Genomic DNA, 17,051 nt, shown 5'->3' with positions numbered 1-17,051 from the left:
TCTCCACATTATACCATCATTCCTCTCCATACTCCTGACTCTCCTCTCCGTATTACACCATCATTCCCCTCCATACTCCTGACTCTCCTCTCCACATTACACCATCATTCCCCTCCATACTCCTGACTCTCCCCTCCACATTACACCATCATTCCCCTCCATACTCCTGACTCTCCTCTCCACATTACACCATCATTCCTCTACCTACTCCTGACTCTCCTCTCCACATTACACCATCATTCCTCTACCTACTCCTGACTCTCCCCTCCACATTACACCATCATTCCCCTCCATACTCCTGACTCTCCTCTCCACATTAATCCATCATTCCCCTCCATACTCCTGACTCTCCCCTTCACATTACACCATCATTCCCCTCCATACTCCTGACTCTCCCCTCCACATTACACCATCATTCCCCTCCATACTCCTGACTCTCCTCTCCACATTACACCATCATTCCCCTCCATACTCCTGACTCTCCTCTCTGCATTACACCATCATTCCTCTACCTACTCCTGACTCTCCTCTCTGTATTACACCATCATTCCCCTCCATACTCCTGACTCTCCTCTCTGTATTACACCATCATTCCCCTCCATACTCCCGACTCTCCTCTCCGTATTACACCATCATTCCCCTCCATACTCCCGACTCTCCTCTCCACATTATACCATCATTCCTCTCCATACTCCTGACTCTCCTCTCCGTATTACACCATCATTCCCCTCCATACTCCTGACTCTCCTCTCCACATTACACCATCATTCCCCTCCATACTCCTGACTCTCCCCTCCACATTACACCATCATTCCCCTCCATACTCCTGACTCTCCTCTCCACATTAATCCATCATTCCCCTCCATACTCCTGACTCTCCCCTTCACATTACACCATCATTCCCCTCCATACTCCTGACTCTCCTCTCCACATTACACCATCATTCCCCTCCATACTCCTGACTCTCCCCTCCACATTACACCATCATTCCCCTCCATACTCCTGACTCTCCTCTCCACATTACACCATCATTCCCCTCCATACTCCTGACTCCCCCCTCCACATTACACCATCATTCCCCTCCATACTCCTGACTCTCCTCTCCACATTACACCATCATTCCCCTCCATACTCCTGACTCTCCTCTCTGCATTACACCATCATTCCTCTACCTACTCCTGACTCTCCTCTCTGTATTACACCATCATTCCCCTCCATACTCCTGACTCTCCTCTCTGTATTACACCATCATTCCTCTCCATACTCCTGACTCTCCTCTCCACATTACACCATCATTCCCCTCCATACTCCCGACTCTCCTCTCCGTATTACACCATCATTCCCCTCCATACTCCTGACTCTCCTCTCCACATTATACCATCATTCCTCTCCATACTCCTGACTCTCCTCTCCGTATTACACCATCATTCCCCTCCATACTTCTGACTCTCCTCTCCACATTATACCATCATTCCCCTCCATACTCCTGACTCTCCTCTCTGTATTACACCATCATTCCTCTCCATACTCCTGACTCTCCTCTCTGTATTACACCATCATGCTTCAGCAGTACACCATTACTCCCCCTCCCTCTGTACTCTCCTCCCTTCAGAACACTATGATGCTCATTTCCAGTCCTGATTCTCTCCTTTTCAGATCCCCGATAATAAAACATCTCCCATCACATTCATAATAACTAAGTGTTGGTTACCGGAATATATCCACAATAAGCTGGAGTGCAATCTCCTGTATCTCTGCATTCAGGTTCTGCTGCCAGACCCGCCTCCGAAGTCTCAGTTCTCCAATGTCATTGGGTGATGAGCGATGACACAGCTCCAGGTCATAGTGCAGCTGAAGGCTCTCCACTCTACACAACAACAACACAATGTTACACTTTGTTTTCCATAAGCCTCTCGCACACAGCCAGCTAAAAGTTCCAAGTTTTAACCACTTGCTTACTGGGCACATAAACCCCCTTCGTGCCCAGGCAAAATTTCAGCTTCCGGCACTGCGTCGCTTTAACTGACATTTGCGCGGTCGTGCGACGTGGCCCCCAAACAAAATTGACGTCCTTTTTTCCCCACAAATAGAGCTTTATTTTGGTGGTATTTGATCACCTTATTTTTTGCGCTATAAACAAAAAAAGCGACAATTTAAAAAATATATATATATTTTTTACTTGTTGCTATAATAAATATCCCATTTTTTTTAAAAAAAACTATTTTTTTTTTCAGTTAAGGCCGATAAGTATTTTTCTAAAAAAAAAAAAAAAAATCGCAATAAGCGACTGGTTTGCGCAAAAGTTATAGCGCCTACAAAGTAGGGGACAGAATATTTTTTATTTTTTTATTTTTTACAAGTAATTTTTATTGGGACTGCGATATTGCGGCGGACATATCGGACACTTTTGACACAAATTTGGGACCATTCACATTTATACAGCGATCAGTGCTATAAAAATGCACTAATTACTGTATAAATGTGACTGGCAAGGGGTTAACACTAGGGGGTGAGGAAGGGGTTAAATGTATTCCCTGGGTGTGTTCTAACTGTGTGGGGGGAGGGGGCTGACTGGGGGAGGTAACCGATGCTTTGTCCCTATGTACAAGGGACACAGATCGGTCTCCTCTCCTCTGACAGCACGTGGAGCTCTGTGTTTACACCCCATCATTACACACAGAGCTCCACGTCCCTGCCGTCACCTGCTGTGTCCCCGCCGATCGCGTGTACCCGGTGGACATCGCAGCCGCCAGGTACACGCATCGGCTCATCAGCGATGCGCCGGGACAGTGTTTACCCGCTGCGCGCCACCCAGTGGCGTGCGCGGGTAATGCTTTTAAAAAAGACGTCCGAAGACGTCCACTTGGCACTTGAGAGCCGCGCTGTTGACGTCTTGTCAATAGTGCGGGTCTCAAGTGGTTAAGGCATTTAAGTGTGATTTTCTTTTTTTACTGATCGCTCGCTAAAATAACTTTGCAGTAAGATGTTAATGAAACAAACGGTTGTTCTCTAGATCCTTTTTATATGCTTGTTGCGGAGCACAGAGTCAGTTAAGCTGGCCATACTTTAGTAGATTTTTAAACAAAACATTTCTCCGCATCCAATTCGCAATAGCAGGAGATTGTGACAGTCTCTCTATGGCAGGGGTCTCCAAACTACGGCCCGCGGGCCACATCGAGCCCGCTGGGACGTCTTTTCCGGCCCGCAGCTTGAGTTCTTACACTCACTGCAGGGACTGGTCTCTTTAAACGTTGTCGGGTTGCAGGACTTTCGCTGCATACACCACTCCCCCCACGCACTGTACAGCGCAAGACCTGGAATCTGACAAAGCCGCCCCCTCCCGACACCGTACTGTGCTATTGGTTCCTAGGACCGCCTAGCAACCAATGAAGTATTTCGTTAGAGTCCTCCTGTTAGGACGTCTTTTACACAGGGTGCCCATGTAACAGCAGGACCGGAGCTGGGAGGTGCAGCAGATATGCACTGAAGCTAGCGATTGCTTGCTAGCTATTTCAGGAGGCACATAGGGATTTCTGATGGGGAGGCAAATGTGCTATGGGGGGGGTTCTGAGGGGAACATAAATGTGTGTGAGGGGGCTGTGATGGGACATAAATGTGCATGGGGGGCTCTGAGGGGGACATAATTATGCATGAGGGAGGCTCGGAGGGGGACTCAAATGTGAGTGAGGGGGACATAAATGTGTATGGGGGACAGAAATGGACAAAAAAAGTACATGGGGGCTCTGAGGGGGACTCAAATGTGCATGGGGGACAGAAATGTGTGTGAGGGCTGTGATGGGGACATAAATGTGCATGGAGGGCTCTGAGGGGGACATAAATGTACATGGGGGGGCTGTGATGGAGGACATAAATATGCATGGGGGAGGCTCGGAGGGGGACAAAAAAGTACACAGGGCTCTGAGGGGGACTCAAATGTGCATGGGGGACTCCGAGGGGGACAGAAATGTGTGTGAGGGCTGTGATGGGGACTTAAATGTACTCTGAGGGGGACAAAAAAGTACATGGGGGGCTGTGATCGGGGACATAAATGTGCATGGGGAGCTCTGAGGGGGACATAAATGTACATGGTGGGGCTGTGATGGAGGACATAAATATGCATAGGGGAGGCTCGGAGGGGACAAAAAAGTACACAGGGCTCTGAGGGGGACTCAAATGTGAGTGAGGGGGACATAAATGTGCATGGGGGGACTCCGAGGGGGACAGAAATGGACAAAAAAGTACATGGGGGCTCTGAGGGCGACTCAAATGTGCATGGGGGACAGAAGTGTGTGTGAGGGCTGTTATGGGGACATAAATGTACATGGGGGGGCTGTGATGGGGGACATAAATATGCATGGGGGAGGCTCGGAGGGGGACAAAAAAGTACACAGGGCTCTGAGGGGGACTCAAATGTGCATGGAGGACAGAAATGTGTGTGAGGGCTGTGATGGGGACATAAATGTGCATGGAGGGCTCTGAGGGGGACATAAATGTACATGGGGTGGCTGTGATGGGGGACATAAATATGCATGGGGGAGGCTCGGAGGGGGACAAAAAAGTACACAGGGCTCTGAGGGGGACTCAAATGTGAGTGAGGGGGACATAAATGTGCATGGGGGACTCCGAGGGGGACAGAAATGTGTGTGAGGGCTGTGATGGGGACTTAAATGTACTCTGAGGGGGACAAAAAAGTACATGGGGGGCTGTGATGGGGGACATAAATGTGCATGGGGGCTCCGAGGGGGACTCGGATGTGTGTGAGGAGTACATAAATGTACATGGGGGTTGTGATGAGGAGAAAGGGAATTATTCATTTAAAAATAACAGATTTTTTTGGGCCTGCGAATGTGTGTCAAATTTACAATGTGGCCCTTGAAGTAAAAAGTTTGGAGACCCCTGCTCTATGGAGTCGGTTCACATATCTCCGGAGCGGCTCCGGTGCGATTTGCACAGGAACGCTGTGCATCTTTTGGTCCGAATTCAGACAAAAATTCGGCCTGAAATCGGACCTGAAACGGTGAACAAGGACGCACTGGACCCTGCTGCGAGCCGCTGCGTGCTCATATGTGAACCCAGCCTTAAACTTTGGCTTTGACTTCATGGGAATTCAAAATGGGAAATTCCTATGTCTCAGCTACTATTTGTGTCAGGAGTTTAAACTGTTTCAGGGTGACTGTCTTTGTTTTTTATTGAGGAGTGCTTCACTACTGCCTCTTGTGATTGTTTTTGGAACTACTATGGCAATAAGCTGGTACAACCAGGACCACAATTTGCGGGTGGCAGGACACTTACTAATCAGCCAATCACATGGCAGCAATTGAATGCATTTAGGCAGCTAGACGTGCTGAGGACGACTTGCTGAAGTTCAAAATGAGCATCAGAATGGGGAAGAATAGGGGATTTTAGTGACTTTGAACGTGGCATGGTTGTTGGTGCTGGTCTGAGTACACCACGGCCTACCTGGGTATTGTTGCTGACCACGTCCATCACTTTATGACTACAGTGTCCCCATCTTCTGATGGCTCCTTCCAGCAGGATAAGGTCACCATGTCACCAAGCTCCAATCATCTCACCACTCGACAAATTACAACCGTTTTGGATCCGTCAAGATCCTTCATCGGGTAAGACAAGCATGCATGTCATACCTGATGGAGGATCTTGACGGATCCAAAACGGTTGTAATTTGATGAGTTTTCTACTCTCTTAACCACTTGAGGACTGCCGCACGCCGATATACGGTCGGCAGAATGGCACGGCTGGGCAAAAGGGCGTACAGGTACGTCCCCTTTAAGAACCCAGCCGTGGGTCGCGAGCGCCGCGCTCGGGACCTGGTCCAAAGCTGCGGGACCCATGGACCCGATTGCCGCCGGTGTCCCGCGATCGGGTCACAGAGCTGTAGAACGGGGAGAGGTGAGTGTAAACAAACCTTTCCCCGTTCTTCCTAGTGGCTTGTCAGTGATCGTCTGTTTCCTGTCATAGTGAACGACGATCAGTGACATCATACGCCCAGCCACGCCAACCTACAGTGAGAATCACACACTAGGGCACACTCAACCCCTACAGCGCCCCCTACAGTTTAACCCCTTCACTGCCATTGCCCTTTTCACAGTAATCAGTGGATTTTTATAGCACTGATCGCTGTATCAATGACAATTGTCCAAAAAATTTGTCAAAAGTGTCCAATGTGTCTGCCGTAATGTCGCTGTTATAATAAAAATCACTGATCACCGCCATTAATAGTAAAAAAAAAAAAATATATGAATAAAAAGGGCCATTTTATAGACGCTATAACTTTTGCGCAAACCAATCAATAAATGCTTATTGCGTTTTTTTTTTTTACCAAAAATATGTAGAAGAATACATATCGCCTAAACGGAGGAATATTTTTTTTTTAGATATTTTTGGGGGATATTTATTATAGCAAAAAGTACAAAATATTGAATTTTTTCCAAAATTGTCGCTCTTTTTTAGTTTATAGCGAAAAAAAACGCAGAGGTGATCAAATACCACCAAAAGAAAGCTATATTTGTGGGGAAAAAAAGGACGTCAATTTTGTTTGGGAGCCATGTCGCACAATTGTCAGTTAAAGCGACGCAGTGTCGAATCGCAAAAAGGGGCCTGGTCCTTTAGCTGCATTATGGTCCGGGGCTTAAGTGGTTAATAAATCTAAAAGGTGCAGATTGGACTTTGTTTTTCTACATATCGGACGGAGCTTGGGGTGATCTCCGTTGTCTGCTTTGCCCCTGAAGGATCTAGTTTCTTGCTAGGTGTGTTCTGTCCTGATCATTTCTAATGACGTACCTGCATATGAACATCTCAGCAGCTTCTACAGGAATATCTGCGACATCGCTCTCCTCCTCGTCTTCATTCAGGATGAAGGAGATGTTCCCATGATCAATGTTTATTAAGACCAAATCTTCAGCTTCCTAAAAGAAAAGGACAAGAGAATGACCGGGTGACAATACTGAAATAAAAAACTGCACGTCACACATCACCCGGCAAGAGTCACTTTTTTTTTCTTTCAATAGACATGAAATGGTAACCAGAGCTTCATGTTCAAATCTGTCCTCCGGCCTTCCCTTCAGTCTTGCACAGTTGTATCGGCTCCTCTCCTGGACTGAAATGGCTTACTCTGATTTCACTGGACACAACATCATTTGCTGGCTGGAGGACGCCTAGCATCATCTAGCTCCTTGCTACCTCCATTCTCCCTAGCCCATCCATTAGGGGCGCCACCCCCTCTCTCTGCTCCACCCCCCCGATATGCAGTGGATAGATTCACGCATAGCATGAATCCATCCATGGCCGCCGCTGCTGCCGCCCCCTGTTCATGTGTGTCTAGTAACCTGGCATATGAATTAGAGCGGCCCATGGTATTTTTTTTTTTTTATTTCTTTTTTTTAAGAACCTGTTTAGAGCCATAGGCTCTATTAGGCTTCAAAATAAGGTGCAATCGGGATGAAGAGCATTGCGTCTGGAGCTCACCCAGGTGTGTTGCAACAGCGAATGAAAATTCGCTGTTGCAACACTGATCCTCCTCCCGGCCAATCAGGAAGCAGATATGAAACCCGTTTCCCGATTGGCCAAAACGTCAGGCGATTCTATTTGAAGCCTAGAGCCGGGAGGAGGAGGAGACGCACCGCGGGAGCTGCTCCAGAAAAGGACACCGGTCACCAGAGCAGCTTACCCCGAAGCCCGCCGCTCACTCACTGCCCACACCCAAGGTAAGGACAGCGGGTGGTGGGGGGGCTGTGTTAGTGCCGCGGGAGGGGGGTTAGTGCTGCAAGGGGGGAGAGTGATTTGTTTACCCCCCCCCCCCCCCCCAAAAAAAAAAACAGTCGCTACTGCTCCCCAGGCTGACTGTCCCTGGCCCTCAACTTCCATTCATTGGATTTCAGTTCTTTTAATAATGGAAGTTCAACATCACATGTGGATGCTACCTTGGGATGTCTGCATGCATGTGCAATCTGCCTAGGAACATCCACCCCTCCGGAATGATATCAACCCATCAAACCATTTTGTATTTGCATAACTCCTCCCAAGAGGCAGTCCATTGTTTGCATTCAGGCCTTTAGTGCTCTTGAGAGGAGTACTGATGTAGGGTGCTGCTTTTTCAGGAAGCTGTGTACAGCACCCTGCTGCCATGATCTGCCTGCACTGCACAGAGAAGAACCCAGTGATGACATCATTGGGTTTAAGAAGAGATATGGCTCAGCCATTCATAGGAAGCCTTGTATCTCATCAATAAATACAAGGCTTCCTCTGCCTCTCCACCTCAGCCAGGCAATCTATTTAAGAACATTGCTCAGCATGATGTCCCATGCTAAGGATACATTATTAAACATCCCCCAACAGAACTAGCAGCCACCACCCCTACAGATGCTAGCTTTGTGACAGTGCTAACAGATACCGTGATAGGGAACCAATCAGATTGGTCCTCAATCACTTAATCGATATGAGAGCCAATTATAGTGATCACATTGATTACATGACTGTGTTTACAAACAGGTTAGTGCCAGCTAGCTCTACTGTTATGGCCTCCAGCTGTGAGAGGAGAGAGAGGCACACATAGCAGCTATTCCCGTTTCTCCCCTCTGATACCCATTCACAGAAGCCTTTGTATTTCGTGAATTTATTCACAAAATACAAAGGCTTCTGTGAATGGGCAGAAAGAGGGGAGGGCAGCATAACAATTCCCACGACTCTGCTCTTGAAGAACTGAGATCATTCATAGGAGTAGTGTCTGAGCTCTTTAAGTTCTACAATAAGGGAAAGCACCTTGTTAGACTTAGAGTTACAAAGGCAAAAGGTTTTTTATCTTAATGCATTAAGATAAAAAGAACTTGTGTGTAGCAGCCTCCCCAGCACCCCCTAATACTTACCCCGAGACCCTTCTCTATCCAGCGATGTCCACAATCCGCTCTGCCAGCCGGAACTCTCCTCCTGATTGGCTGGGACACAGCCGCGGCACCATTGGCTCCTGCGGCTGTCAGTCAGTTAGCAAATCAGGCCGTCCGGGACTCTCCTTCTGATTGGCTCCTGCAGCTGTCAGTCAGTTAGAAAATCAGGCCATCTGGGACTCTCCTCCTGATTGGCTGGGGCACAGCTGCAGCTCCATTGGCTCCTGCGGCTGTCAGTCAGTTAGCAAATCAGGGGAGACAGGGGCGGGGCCGGGTCAGGGCTCTGTGTCTGAATGGATACAGGGAGCTCTAACTCGGCTCGGGTGCCCCATAGCAAGCTGCTGGTCTATGGGGGCACTCGTCAGGAGGGAAGGGCCAGGAACAGCGAAGAGGGACCGGAAAGAGGAGGATCCGGGCTGCTCTGTGCAAATCCAGTACAACAGAGCAGGCAAGTATAAAACTGTTTTTTTTTGTTTGTTTTTTTAAATCGAGACTTTACAATCACTTTAACTGATGGTATGCCTGCAGTAGCTGAATTCTTGTCATTCGGCTTTAAACTGTTTTTCTCTTCCCCAGGCCTAAACGAGCATTTAAACCCTGTAGGGCGAGGTCAGTACCACTTAAAGGGAGAACTTTTACTTTCTTTGGAGTTGGGCTTTCAGTCCTATTTGCTTTGCTTAGAACACTTTACATAAAATAAGTCAGCCTAATCTTTTGACAGTCTCAATCTTTATCCATCCAATGACTCATGGTCTATTCTATAGAAGTCATGCAGAGAAAATCATTTTGTGTTCTTTGGTGTATCCCGAGAATGTGGCGACACGGCTCTGCCAGTCACACTTGTTCATCTTGTTTCACCAATGTAAACATGCTTATGAATGTGACTTTGTAAAGTTTGTGTGTAATGCCAAGATTCGTGGAAGTTACTGGGCCTAAAGCATCAAAAAGTTGACTCGCGCCACAAAACCACCAACTACTGAACATTCCATCAAACCAAAACTTTTGTAAGATGTTTCTTATCCAGTAAAAACAAGACTGAGATATTTCACACCCACCGTGCGCACTTCCTTGTAGTGATCCAGGTGACAGCCCATAAGGAACGAGGTTGGCGCCATAATAAAGTCCAGCATATGGCGGGATAGGATGGGTACAAAGGTGTGCTGCCACTTGATGGGGTGGAGGTAGACCATGAAACACTCGGCCAGAAGCGTCAGCAAGGCCCAGTCCGAAGAGAAGAAGACAATCTTGCGCTCTGTCAGAATACAAGCCATGATCTAGAAAGGAAATTGTTACATAATAGTAGGTGAGGTTGAAAAAACGACCATCAAGTCCAACCTATCTATGTGTGATTATATGTCAGTATTACATTGTATATCCCTGTATTTTGGGGTCGTTCAGGTGCTTATCTAATAGTTTTTTTTAAATTAATCGGTGCTCCCGAATGTATTTTAAATTATGATAGTAATAAAAAAAAAAAAAAAAAGGGATTTTTAATAACAGCTTACCTGTAAAATCCTTTTCTTGTAGTACATCACGGGACACAGAGCAGCATAGCCATTACATATGGGTTATATAGTGTACATTCAGGTGATGGACACTGGCACTCTCCGACAGGAAGTTCCCTCCCTATATAACCCCCACCCATAGTGGGAGTACCTCCGTTTTGTAGCAAGCAATATGTCTCCCAAAAATTCCCCATAAGAGGGGTGGGAGCTCTGTGTCCCGTGATGTACTACAAGAAAAGGATTTTACAGGTAAGCTGTTATTAAAAATCCCTTTTTCTTTATCGTACATCACGGGACACAGAGCAGCATAGCCATTACATATGGGATGTCCCCAAGCAATGCTAAATGAGGGGAGGGAGAGCATCCAGGTAAAGCAAAAAAACAGCGGGTGCCAAAGGACAAGAGGACTTTATACTGCGGCCTGTAGAACCGCCTGCCCGAAGGCTGAATCAGCGTTCCTCCTAACGTCCATTTGATAAAATTTAGCAAACGTATGAACAGATGACCAGGTCGCTGCCCTGCAGACTTGAGCCATAGAGACCTGGTGATACGCTGCCCAAGAGGCGCTCACAGCTCTAGTGGAGTGGGCCTTAACCGACAAAGGCGGGTTTTTCCCTTTCAGGCCATAGGCCTGAATAATCAACTGTCTAATCCACTTGGTGGCTTTAGACGCTGCCTGACCCTTCTTGGGTCCTTCTGGCAGAATAAACAAGACGTCAGTCATGCGAATCTGGGCTGTGGCTTTCAAATAAATCCTAACAGCCCTGACCACATCTAAGGAATGTAGTAGTCTCTCCTTCTTTGAAGAAGGTTTAGGAAAAAATGACGGAAGAATCAAGTCCTGATTTAGATGAAAACTAGATACTACTTTCGGAAGAAAGGACGGATGTGGCCGAAGAACGACCCTGTCCTTAAGTAGTACTAAATAGGGTGCCTTACACGACAAGGCTGCCAGTTCCGACACCCTTCTGGCGGAAGACATAGCCACCAGAAAAAACAATTTCCTAGTTAACAAGACCAGCGGGATCTCAGATAAGGGTTCAAAAGGCTGGAATTGTAAGGCCGATAGAACCAAATTTAAATCCCAAGGATACAGGGGAGCCTTCACCGGAGGATTAATCCGAATAACCCCTTGTAAGAACGACTTTATTAGAGAGTGAGAGGCCAAGGGTCTTTGGAAAAAGACTGATAAGGCAGAAACCTGCCCCTTGATTGTGCTAACAGCTAGACTCTTCTCTACTGGTAACTGTAGGAAATCCAAGATTCTCCCGATGACATACTTGCAGGGATGCCACTTCCTCGCCTCACACCATGCAATGTAGGCTTTCCACACCCTATAGTATATAAGCCTAGAAACCGGCTTTCTAGCATTAACTAGGGTGGAAATAACCTGGCCAGAAAGGCCCCTGTCTTTAAGAATTAGGGATTCAGCCGCCAGGCCGTCAAATTTAAGGCCCGTAAGGCAGGATGGAAGAACGGCCCTTGTGAGAGGAGGTCCGGCCGCAACGGGAGGACCCAAGGTTCCTCTATTGCCATCCTTATTATTAAGGAGTACCAAGGCCTCCGGGGCCAAGCCGGGGCTACCAGAATCGTTGGTTTGCGCTCCACCTGGATTCTGTGAAGAAGACGGGGTAGCATTCGTAACGGAGGGAAGGCGTAGATCAGCGCAAACTGTTGCCAAGGACATACCAGGGCGTCCGTCCCGCAGGCCAATGGATCCCTTGTCCGGGATACAAATTTGATTAGTTCCGTATTGAACCTGGAGGCCATGACATCCACCTCCGGAGTTCCCCATCTCTGGCAGATGTCCTGAAACACTTTGGGATGGAGAGACCATTCTCCCGGGGACATTTGTTGGCGGCTGAGAAAATCCGCCTGCCAATTGTCCACTCCGGGGATAAATACTGCTGAAATGCTTGGAATATGGGTCTCTGCCCAAGAAAAGATTCGGTCCACCTCTCTCTGGGCTGCCTGACTTCTGGTGCCGCCCTGGTGGTTTATATAAGCCACAGCAGTGGCGTTGTCGGACTGTATCCTTACTGGGGAGTCCTGTAATACATCCGTCCATGCAACTAGAGCCAACCGGGCTGCTCGTATCTCTAGGACATTTATGGATAGAGTCGACTCTCTTTTTGACCACTTCCCCTGCTGGGTCAATCCTTCCAGGACTGCACCCCAACCCGATAGACTCGCGTCTGTGGTGACAATTCTCCATGAGACTGGACTGAACGATCTTCCCCTTAGCAGGTTGTGCGGGACTAACCACCAGCACAGACTCTGACGTGCTGCATGGGATAGAGATATGGGAAGATCCAGGGCCTGGACCCTCTTGTCCCAGGCTGCGAGAATTGCTCTCTGTAGTTTTCGAGAGTGGATTTGGGCGTAGGGCACCGCTTCGAAGGTCGCCACCAACTTGCCCAATAGGCGCATACACAGACGAACGGTAGGCCTTGCGCTGCTTAGAATCACTTGAATTAGCTCCTTTATAGAATCCACCCTGGACTGGGGAAGAAAGATTTTCTGATGCACAGTATCTAGAATCAGCCCAAGATATTCCAACCTTCTTGTGGGCTGTAAGGCCGATTTGTCCTGATTTAGGATCCAACCCAGAGATTCCAGGTAGGTTACCACTAGGCCTACTGCTTGCCTCAGACTGGCCTCTGAGAGATCGATCACTATAAGATCGTCTAAATAAGTCATAACCAGGATCCCCTGAGATCTTAGGTTGGCCAGAACTTGTGAAAACCCGAGGGGCCGTGGCTAGCCCGAAGGGCAAGGCCACGAACTGAAAATGCTGATGTCCCAGAGCAAATCGGAGAAACTTGAAATGCCCGGGAAAGATCGGGACGTGCAGGTATGCATCCTTGATATCGATAGATGCAAGGAATTCTTTCCCTTGTAGGGCGGCCACTACCGAACGAATAGATTCCATTCGGAAAGAGCGAATCCTTAGGAAGCGGTTTAGGGCTTTTAGATCCAATATTGGTCTTACATCGCCGTTGGGCTTCGGGACTACAAATAGATTTGAATAAAATCCTTGTCCGCGCTCCAGGGCTGGTACCTCCATAATCACACCTTGATTTAAGAGGCGGTCTAGGGCCGCTAGAAGCGAGACTCCTTTTTGAGGATCGCTTGGGAGCCTTGACTCCTGGAAGTGGGGAGGGGGAAACCCCCAAAACTCCAGCTTTGTACCCCTGGGCCACTGAGGACAGAACCCATTGGTCGGAGATTCTGGCCTTCCAAAGTTCCGAGAAGAAGCGGAGTCTTCCCCCCACCCGAGAGAGTGGGGGCCTCCCTTCACAAATTCGCTTTAGGGGCAGCTTTAACTGGTTTACGAAACCATGGCTTCTTGTTGCCTGAAGCTTGCCCTTGCGACCTGTTAGCAGGCGAACGGCCAGCAGGCCGTCGATACTGCCTAGAAGGTGACGGTCCTGAGACTGGAGAGGTTGGACGTTTAAAGGTAGGCACCCGAAACCTCTTCTTAACAGGCAAAAGAGTGCTTTTGCCACTGGAGATCTTCTGAATATATTTGTCTAGATCATCTCCAAACAATCTTTCACCCTGGAAGGAAAAACCCGTTAAGAGTTTCTTGCAGGGGGTTTCTGCAGACCAGTTTTTTAACCAGAGAAGCCTTCTCATATGAACCAGAAATAAGGATAAACGAGAAGCTTGCTGGATGGAATCCTTAATGGCGTCTACGGCAAAACATAAGGCTCTGGGCAAGTCAGCTAGGTCCTGAGCTTGTTGTGCCGGAAGGTCTCTTAAGACCTGTTTGGTCTGTTCTTTCAATGCCTGGCATACTCCTATGGCAGCCACAGCTGGTTGAACTACTGCACCTGCAGTGGCAAAGGAGGCCTTTAACAATGTTTCAAGCCTCTTATCGACAGGGTCCTTGAACATATGAATATTGTCTACTGGACAAGTTAAGGCTTTGTTAACACATGAAATGGCTGCGTCCACTGTAGGGACAACCCATTTCTTAGAAAAACTTTCTTCCAAAGGATACAGCACTGAGAACCTTTTAGGAGGAAGAAAAATCCTATCCGGTTTGACCCAGTCCTGAAAAATTAGGTCCCTCAGTAAGGGATGGACCGGAAACACTGCATTGGATTGAGGTGCCCTTAGGGAACCTAGAGAGGATACGGCAGCCTGAGGTTCAGGCAGGGGTAATTTAAACTCCGTCCGTACCATGTCCGCTAGGGACTGGATCCATAACTTCTCTGCTTGGGAAGCTGAAAACGGTTCCTCTATTGTGGACTCCTCAGAACCCTGTTCCAAGTGGTCTTCCCCTTGCTCCGTTGAGAAATCTAATTCCTCTGCGGAAAGGATCTCTTCTTCCCAGGTAATGAGGCTGAAATCAAAGCAGCCATTCTCCGCTCAAAACCACCTAAGGTGGTGGCTAACATCTCCTCCGTAACAAAGGTAGGAGCTGGTTGAATGGGGCCAGCCGCAGCATCCAGCAACCCTGATGGCACCTCTAGGGCAGCAACCTCCAGTTTATCTGGGGAGGAAGGCACAGCCGACGATTGGCCGAGATCCTCAGAGCCCGATGGGGAACCCTTCTGTTTCTTTGGGCCCTTGGCATTTTTGGAGTTACCTGCGCCCTTAGGAGCCATGATACAAACCCAAGGTACTCCGCTATAATACCACTGACTATTAAGTCGGAGTAAATACACGCCCCCTAACAAGAGAGGCGTTAGTTACTAAAATAGAAATAGTAATAGGTTAGGGTAATATTACAAACCCTTGTTTCCCAAACCTAAGAGGATAGGTAATACAATGCCCCAAGGGCTTGTCACTCACAGGACCACTATGAGTCAGGTATTACCCCCTTAAATTGCTGGTCCAGAAGCCTGGGTTTACCAACTAGCTTAGGCTGCTGCAAGTACACCGGCTTTTAGAATCACTATTTAAGAGCCAAGCTCTTATTAGGGTGCGTACTCCAATTTGGCCACCGGGTGTCACTCTCCCCAAAAAAAACCTGGTATAACAAACCATACGCAGCTCAGGCTGCAGCTCCGTGTCCCACGGCGATCGTGACTGACTGAGAGCCTAATATAGGCTTCAGAAGGACCGCCCTACGCTCAGCCCGCCCCCCCACGCTGCGTCGCCGAAGCTATTTACAACGTGCGCGCGCACGCCTGACGCTGCTGGAGGAACCAGGAAGTCTCAGGGAGACAGCGTGGACGCCGACGGAGCTATGGGGAGAGACAGGCACCCAGGGAAGACTCCCATCTCTGGGAGGTAAGTCCAGCTTACTTTTTTCCAGGACCCTTCCCTCTTATGGCAGCGCAGCAAGCCTCTAGACCAGCCAGGGGAAAATTTACATGGGGGAGAAAACCATCCAGTGCCAACAGACTTTGTGGTGACATATATTGCCCATGCACAGAGGCATAAAATAGGCTGCCCCCGAATCCCCTGTGGAGGGCTCACTGACAAACCAAGTTCCGTGGGCCCTCGCTTACCTTCTCCACGCCGCAGGGTATTGCCAAAGGCCCCAATCTTCCCCCATCTCCGTGGGTATGGTCATAAACCTTCAGGGACCGGGGTCCAATTTAGGAACACCACACACCTGGACCTATATAGCACTGCTGGCATCAGGATTGCTAGGTTGAAAACCAGTCCTGGAACCCAGAGTCCAGCCCTCCCAAAAGGAGAGGCATTATAGGCAGAACCCCTCCACGACTTGGGGCCCGGGTACCGTCCACTTTGGCTATGAAGCACCTTGGACGGATCCGGTAGGCTTGCCCGGGTCCCAAGGACAACTATAGGCAGAGCTCTTCAACGTGCACCAACACCTAAGACACTGGCGAAAAAACTGAGGTACTCCCACTATGGGTGGGGGTTATATAGGGAGGGAACTTCCTGTCGGAGAGTGCCAGTGTCCATCACCTGAAGGTACACTATATAACCCATATGTAATGGCTATGCTGCTCTGTGTCCCGTGATGTACGATGAAGAAAAATGATACCAATCTTTGTTATCCCAAGCTTTTTGTATGGTACCATCAAAGTCCATTTCAGCCTCCCCTAAAAAAAAAAATAAAAAAAAAAAAAAACATCTTCTCTATCTTGTTGGGACGAAGGTACCCCCTTTTTTTTCATACCCCATTACAAATGTTGGCACTTCTCTTAATGGAAATGCAATTATTTTAGTGAATGTAAACTGCTAAATACCTTTTCACATCAGCAGTATATAGCAGTCTTGTGACTTCTATCAGTGTCTGGTTAAAGCTTGTAGGAGGAATTTTTGTTCTCCTCTGACCATCCTATGAGGATGCAAGACCCCCGACCCTCTGTCAGTGCTGATCACATGAACCCTCCCAAAACCAAAAAAACATAACTGTCTAGCAATATACACTAAATTGAGCAGTGCAGAGTGCCTCCAAGGCTCTGTTCTATCAGGAGATGGATTGGGGACTGTGGAAAAAGGGAGGATCAGAGACACGATCAAGCAGCTTTTTTACACAATGTGGAACATTAACCCCTTAGGTTCCACAGTGAGTATAACAAGCATGCTTTACTGCATATACACACAGATTTTACGGGTTTGGGTTTAGTAACACAAGACTCCTTTCACACTGGGGTGGTGCATCGCTTTACCACTGTTATAGCGTCACTTTTCCGCCGGTATCAGGGCGCTTTTC

At 48.2% G+C, this 17,051-nt stretch overlaps 1 protein-coding gene across 1 annotated transcript in view; it reads right to left on the bottom strand.

Annotated features, from left to right (window-relative positions):
* DENND3 (DENN domain containing 3) overlaps positions 1 to 17,051 on the bottom strand; it is a 150,473-nt gene that overhangs the window by 43,465 nt on the left and 89,957 nt on the right. The window contains exons 7-9 of the mRNA XM_040355040.1: positions 9,956 to 10,174; positions 6,802 to 6,926; positions 1,712 to 1,867 (exon numbers count right to left, since the gene is read on the bottom strand). Of these exons, the coding sequence (XP_040210974.1) occupies positions 1,712 to 1,867; positions 6,802 to 6,926; positions 9,956 to 10,174 (500 nt within the window). The remainder of the gene's footprint in view (positions 1 to 1,711; positions 1,868 to 6,801; positions 6,927 to 9,955; positions 10,175 to 17,051) is intronic.

Source organism: Rana temporaria, chromosome 5, assembly GCF_905171775.1.
Source record: "Rana temporaria chromosome 5, aRanTem1.1, whole genome shotgun sequence".
In the NCBI taxonomy this organism is placed as follows: domain Eukaryota; kingdom Metazoa; phylum Chordata; class Amphibia; order Anura; family Ranidae; genus Rana; species Rana temporaria.
Note: the sequence above shows the minus strand (reverse complement) of the source record. Positions and strands in the feature narration are given on the sequence as shown.